The sequence below is a fragment of the Nannospalax galili genome, unplaced genomic scaffold (genome assembly GCF_000622305.1).
Source record: "Nannospalax galili isolate Female #2095 unplaced genomic scaffold, S.galili_v1.0 scaffold707, whole genome shotgun sequence".
Classification (NCBI taxonomy): Eukaryota; Metazoa; Chordata; class Mammalia; order Rodentia; family Spalacidae; genus Nannospalax; species Nannospalax galili.
Window position 1 is genome coordinate 517289 of NW_008356263.1, and position 7500 is coordinate 524788.

A 7500-nucleotide genomic window follows, 5' to 3' on the forward strand; every position below is an offset into this window, starting at 1 on the left:
GGCTAATGAATGTTTGTATGCCATTCTTTTGGAGCCAAGTTTCCGAAAAGGAACAGTGCTAAGATGTAGGGTGTGTAAAATAAAACAGAACTTCTGGCTGGGACTTTTCCTAGACCTCTGTGTGATGGGAAGGCTGACTGTGGACATTGTAGGAGTGGCAATTAGGGGGTGGGCATGAACTGAGAAAGTTCTTCACCTTTCTGAATAGTGATCATGACTAATGTATCTTCAGTATTCTGGCTCTTTTTCCTGACCCTGATTTTCCCTATTCTTAGCAGAGTCCTGTGCTGATACATTTCTGACAGTATTAATAAATCCTTATTAACTAAATGTTACACTTTATTCAGATTTCTTTTTTTCTGTGGGTTTCTTTGAGGCAGCAGGCTAGTCTTGAACTTACTATGTAGCCAATGATCTTGAACTTTTTGAAACAGGTTCTCCCAGTATCCACCTCCCTCATGCTGGGATTACAGGCATGTACCACCACACCTAGTTTAGCTGGGGATTTAACCCAGGGCTGTATGCATTCTGGGGCAGGCACCCTGCCAACTGAGCTACAGTCCCTGATCCATTTACTTGTCACGTCTTAGGCTTCTTTGGGCTTTGACTGTCATTTTTTTTTCCTTATTTATTACGGTGTTGACAGGGTTTTGTTTTTTTTTTTTTAATACTTTATTTGTTATTTTTATTTTATGTGTACGAATGTATTGTCTGCATGTATGTGAGTGCACCTGTGTCATGCAATGTCTCGGAGGTCAGAAGAGGGCTTCGGATTCCCCTAGAACTGGAGTTAAGGACAGTTTGTAGCCACCATGTGGATGCTGGGAATTGAACCCTGGTCCTCTGCAAGAGCAATCAATGCTCTTAACTGCTGAGCCATCTTTCCAGCTCCATGACAGGGCTGGTTTTTTTTTAGTATATATTTTTAATTGAATTTTTGTGTATTTCATTCAATAAATCTTTTTCTTTAAAGATTTTTTAAAAAATATTTTTATGTCTGACTATATTACTTGCATGTAGGTAAGTGCACACATGTCATGCAATGCCCACAGAGGATAGAAGAGATTGTTGGATCCTCTGGAATGGAGTATATTCAAAATGTCTATTGCATCACAAAAATTTTGAGATATATATATGGTTTTTTTTTAAACTTATTACTTTTATTTTATGTGTGTGTATGTACTGCCTGCATGTGTAGTCAATAAGTGCACCCATGTAGTGCAATGACCAAAGAGTACAGAAGAGGCCATTGGATCCCCTGGAACTGGAGTTACAGACCGTTGTTAGCTGCCATATGGGTGCTGGGATTCGAACCCGGGTCTTCTGCAAGAACAGCCAATATTTTCTTTATTCTTATTTTATGTGTATGAATGTGTTGCCTACATGCAGTGAGTGCACCTGTGTTGTACAATGACCTCAGGATGATGGCGGACTTCCCTGGAACCAGAGTTACAGATGGTTGTTAGCTGCCATGTGGGTGCTGGGATTTGAACCTGGGTCCTCTACAAGAGCAACCAGTGGTCTTAACCATCTCTCCAGCCCCCATTCACTACATCTTTTTTTTTTTTTTTGTCTTTTTGAGGCAGGGTCTTCCTGTAGCCACAGCTGACCTGGATTTGCTAAGGATACCAGGCTAGCCTTGAACTCATAGAACTTTGCCTGCCTCTGCCTCCCAATTTCCGGGATTAAAGGCGTGCAGAATCATGCCCAGCTCCCATTCACTACATCTTAATCATATTTAGACCCTCTCCCATATCTGTACCACCTGTAGCCCCCCATTGGATTTTACAAATTCTGTCATATATGTTAAGGCATATCAAGTTTGTGTCCCCTGATGTCCGTCAGTGTGAATTCATCCACTGGAGCCTGGTCAGCCTATCTAGTGTCACTCCCTTAAAGAAGACCAACCCTCCCTCACCCAGCAGTGATCAGCTGCCAAGAGTCCCTCAGCTAAGGTTGGGACTTATTACCTATTTCCCCAGTTCTCTGCTGGGTTTTTACCAGGTTTGAGTTTGCATAAGTATTGTGCATGCTGTCACCATTGCTGTAAGTTCACATGAGCAAATTTCCAGCTACCTGGAAAACTCTTGTTTCCTTGTGGACACCCACTACCCCTCTTACAGGCTTTCCACCCGCTTCTTCAATGGTTCCTGAGCCCTGGGTGGCAGAGGTATATTATAGGAGTCCTATCCAAGGACACACACTCTGTCTCTTCTCTACATTTTGGCCAGTTGTGACTTTCTGTGTTAATTGCTCTCTGTTTCATGAGGAAGTTTCACTGGTGATGATTGTTGAAAGTTTTGAAAGGCTATTAAGACAGTAGTGTGTAGACTAACTAGACTAACTCAATTTGAGTTGACTGATTTTTTTTTTATTTTATTTTTATTTTATGTGTGTGAATGTAATGCCTGTATGTGTTGTGCAATGCCCGAGGAGGTCAAAAGAAGGCATCAGATCCCCTGGAACTGGAGTTACAGACAATTGTCAGCCACCATGTGGGTGCTGGGATTCGAACCCGGGTCCTCTGCAAGAGCAGTCAGTGCTCTTAACCACGGAGCCATCTCTCCAGCCTGAGTTGACTGATTTTTTTTTTTTTTAATTATTTTTTGTTTGAGACAGTCTTACTGTATAGAGGCTAGCCTGGAACTCACTTTGTAGTCAAGCTGGTCTTGAACTTGTGGTAGTCCATCCCTGTGCCTCAGCACTCTACCGAGTGCTAGAATGACTGATGTTTATCTTTTTTTTTTTAAATGTGTGTGAGTGTTTTGTCTGCATGTATGTAAGTGCACCTGTGTTGTGCAGTGCCCACAGGAAGAGGGTGTCAGGATCCCCTGGAACTGGAGTTAGGGACAGTTGTTAGCTGCCATGTGGATGCTGGGATTCAAACCTAGGTCTTCTGTAAGAACAGCCAGTGCTCTTAACCACTGAACCATCTCTCCAGGCCCTGACTGATCTTATGGTTAGACTGGGGTTATAAGAGGGTTTTTTGTGTGTGTGTGTGTGTATTTTTGTATTTGGGGGGGGGGGGTTGTTTTTTTTTTTTTTTTTGGTCTATTTGAGACAGGGTCTCCCTGTAGCCCCAGCTGTCCTGGAACTCACTATGTAGACCAGGCTAGCCTTGAACTCACAGAGATCCACCTGCCTCTGCCTCTCAAGTGCTGGGGTTAAAGGCATGCACCACCATGCCCAGCCTTTTTTTTGTGTTTTTTTGTTTTTTTTGAGATAGGGTCTCCCTGTAGCCCTAGCTGGCCTGGAACTCAGTACATACACCACGTTGGCCTTGTACTCACAGAGATCCACCTGCCTCTGCCTCCCGAGTGCTGGGACGAAAGGCACGTGCCACCACACCCAGCTGGTTAGAAGAGGGCTTCGAATTCCCCTGGAACTGGAGATAAGGACAGTTCATAGCCACCATGTGGGTGCTGAGACTCAAACCTGGGTCCTCTGCAAGGGCAGTCAGTGCTCTTAACCTGCTGAGCCATCTCTCCAGCCCCTGTTGTTTGTTTTTTTTTAAAAAAAGTGGAGAGCTAGGTCTGGAGAGATGGCTCAGTAGTTACAGTGCTTACTGCTCTGTCAGAGGACCAGAGTTCATATCCCAGCACCCATATCAAGTGGCTCACAAACATCTGTAACTCCAGCTCCAAGGCATTTGATGCCCCCTTCTGGCTTCTGTGGGCATCCACACATACACAGGCTAATACACACATAGAAATGAAATAAATTTTTTTTTATTTTTTATTTTTTTATTTTATGTGTATACGTGTATTGCTTGCATGTAGGTAAGTGCACCCGTGTCATGCAGTGCCCACGGAGGTTAGAAGAGGGCTTCAGATTCCCCTGGACCTGGAGTTAAGGATAGTTCATAGCTGCTCTGTGGGTGCTGGGGATCGAACCAGGGTCTTCTGCAAGAACAACCAGCATTCTTAACTGCTGAGCCATCTCTCCAGCCCAAAATAAATCTTTCATAAAAAAATTTTTTTTGGTCTTTTTGAGGCAGGGTCTCCCTATAACCACAGCTAGCCTAGAACTCACTATGTAGACCAGGCTGGCCTTGCTCTCCCAGAGATCTGCCTACTTCTGCCTCCCAACTGCTGGAATTAAAAGCATGCACCACCATACCTGGTTAAAAAAAATTTTTAAGGGGCTAGAGAGAGATGGCATAGCAGTTAAGAGTACTGGTTGTTCTTACAGAGGACCCAAGTTCAATTCCCTGTATCTATATTAAAACTAACAACCATCCATAACGGTCCATAACTGTCCAGTTCCAAAGGAACTCTTCTGGTCTCTGTAGGCATAACTTGACACAGATGCGCTTATGTACATGCAGGCAAAACACTCACACATAAAATAAAGAAATTCTTTGTTTTGTTTTGAGACAGGGTCTCCTGTAGCCCCAACTGGCCTGGAACTCGCTACATAAACCAGATTAGTCTTAAACTCACAGAGATCCACCTGTCTCTGCCTCTTGAGATTACTGGTGTGTGCCACTACACCTGGCCTAAAATAAATAAATTTTTTTTTAATTTTTTTATTATTTTCATTTTATGTGTATGTGTGTATTGCCTGCATGTAGGTAAGTGCACCCATGTCATGCAATGCCCGTGGAAGTCAGAAGAGGCTGTCAGATCCCCTGGGACTGGAGTTATGGACAGTTGTTAGCTGCCATGTGGGTGCTGGGATTTGAACCCCGGTCTTCTGCAAGACCAGTAAGTGTTCTTAACCACTGAGCCATCTCTCTAGCCCCATAAATAAATTTTTAAAGAAAATTTTCTGGGGATGGAGAGATGGCTCAGTGGTTAAGAGCACTGACTGCTCTTGCAGAGGACCCAAGTTCAATTCCCAGCACCTACAGGGTGGCTAACAGCCAACTGTAAACTCCAGTTGCAGGGGAGCTGACACCATCTTCTGACATCTGCAGGTACTGCACGACACAGGTGCACTTATACACATGTAGACAATATACTCATACACAAAAAATAAATAAGCCCTCGGGAGGCAGAGACAGGCCTATGAGTTCAAAGTCATCCTGATCCATGTAGTAAGTGCCCGGGCTACACAGGGAGATTCCCATCTCAATAAAATAAAATAATAAAACAAGCCAGGCGTGGTGGCGCACACCTTTAGTCCCAGCACTCGGGAGGCAGAGGCAGGTGGATCTCTGTGAGTTCAAGGCCAGCCTGGTCTATATAGTGAGTTCCAGGCCAGCTGGGGCTTCAGGGAGACCCTATCTCAAAAAAAAAAGACAAATAAATAAATAGTCACACTCTGTGTCCCTGTCGGGTACCTGCACAAACCAGAGATGTTTTATCCATGAGATTTCTCTTCCCTGTTTACTCAGCTGTCTCTGGTCTGTTTTTGCAGTTCTGGGACTTGAACCTAGGGTCTTGCAGACCAGGCGGTCTCTCTTTTTTTTTTTTTTTTTTTCTGAGACAGGGGCTCATAGTCTGTAGTCCAGGCTTGCCTAGAAGTTAATATGTAACCCAGGCTGGGCTCAAAGTCATGGTGGTCCTCTCTACCTCAGTTTCCCAATGCTGTGATTACAGGTATAAGCCACCATACCTGGGTTGCTTTTTTGTTAATTTATTTTGTTTTGAGACAGGGTCTCATTCTGTGAGCATAAACTATGCCAAAATTTACTATGTATCCCAGACTAGCCTTGAGCTCATATTGGTAATCCTGCCTCAGCCTCTTGAGTGCTGAGATTGTGTGAGGTGCCTGCCTGACTCATACCATGTTAACAGAGTGATGCTGCTCAAATTATTCTTTATTTCACTGTTAGGAACCCTTTTGTTTGGCTCCTGTATACTTTTGACATTGTCTAATTGTTTTAAGGTTTGGGTTTTGGTTGGGGGGTTGTTGTTGTTATTGTTGTTTGCACTCTTTGTCATTGTAAGATGCTCCTGGCCCGTCTTGGTGTTTCATATTGTCCGTCTTTGTTTTAACTTCTTATTTTACAAGCGTTTCTGTGAGTGTCCTACAAATGGACCATGCTGGGAGAAGGCTTGTGCTAAGTAGTAATGCTAAGGGTAATATGAGTGGACTGAGGAGTTATGCAGAAGTTGGAGAATGAATTGGTAGATAGGACTTGTTTCTGACTGGGGCAGCAGGCCTGATGACTGATTCACTGAGCCGGAGACCCAACAGGAAGACCTGGCATGTGGGGATTATATCACAAAAGGTCTGTTTGATACCTGTGAGATGGGCCAGCTAGTAGATCACATGAAGAGCAATGTATTTGGGAGAAGATATTTGAACAGCAATAAGCTATGGCAGTCACTGGCAAGGAAGTGGTTATTGATGCCCCAGTCAAGTAGTCCAGAGAGAATGTAGGGATGGGACTGAAAATGGATGTGGGGAAGAGTGCTCAAGCAGCAGGAGGAAGAAGGTACGGTGTAAAAGCCAGCAAAGGAGAGAGATGGTGGCTATGCCCAGCACCACTGAGAGGACAGGGGTTCCTTTTGGATTTGTGAGGTAGAGCATGGGTGTGACAGTAGCAGGAGATGTTTTGGTAGAACTGGGGACACGGTAAGCAGACTGTAGTGTACTGGCTAGGTACATAAGTAATGATGAGGAAGTAGAATCTGCTGTTTCTTCGTGATACTTGGACATGACTAGGGAGGGGTGAAGTTGGTAGCAAAGTTTTCAAGAGATTTTTCCTAAGTTGATCTCCTGAGCAAGAAGGGCAGGGGAAGGTCCTAAGCAGCATTTGTCTGGGTGGTAATGGAGCTCATGACAAGAAGGGCCTCTGCCAATTGTATATCTTGGCTAAGTCTTGAAGTCTTAAAGAAGCATTGTCCCCAAGAAAAACCTGTATATTTGTGTTCATGTCCTTCAGAGACAGCAGGGACCAGAACAATTATGAGTGGGCAGCTGTCCCAAATACCTGACTCTTTTTCCTTTGTTTTCCACAGGAGGAGGAGGAAAGAAAGGCCCGGGAGGAGCAGGCCCGGCGGGAGCACGAAGAGTACCTGAAACTGAAGGAAGCCTTTGTGATAGAAGAGGAGGGTGTGAGCGAAACCATGACTGAGGAGCAGGTGGGCTCACCACCCCTGGGAAACCTGTGCCTCAAGGGTAGAATGTGTCGGGCCCAAAGCTTGCCACTCCATTTCTGATGCTCCTGGTGGGATATGGAGAAGTAGATTGGGTGCCCTTGCAAGCAGGTTTTTATCCTCAACAGAGAATGATGTCCTGGCCATCCCTCATTCTGGGAGGTTCTGCTGTTCCTGTAAGCAGGTGATGGGGTGGAAATGCAGACAGGTAGCACGCAAGTGAATAGGGAATATAAATAGTTGGCCAGGCTCAGAGTCTTGTGACTCCAGCCAGGCAGGTACTCACCCTGATTTCTCTTCCCTCTAGTCCCATAGCTTTCTGACAGAATTCATCAACTACATTAAGGTAAGAGACTTAGACTGGCATCTTCTCCTGCCATGTGAGTGTGCCCGTGTGTTTATGATTTATATGTCTTCTCAGGGCCAAGCAGGACAGGCCCAGGTAGATGCT

At 44.7% G+C, this 7500-nt stretch overlaps 1 protein-coding gene across 1 annotated transcript in view; it reads left to right on the plus strand.

The window, feature by feature from the left end:
• Positions 1 to 7500, plus strand: part of Ddrgk1 (DDRGK domain containing 1) — a 17860-nt gene that overhangs the window by 4403 nt on the left and 5957 nt on the right. The window contains exons 5-6 of the mRNA XM_008854466.3: positions 6912 to 7034; positions 7357 to 7395. Coding sequence (XP_008852688.1) covers positions 6912 to 7034; positions 7357 to 7395 — 162 coding nt within the window. The remainder of the gene's footprint in view (positions 1 to 6911; positions 7035 to 7356; positions 7396 to 7500) is intronic.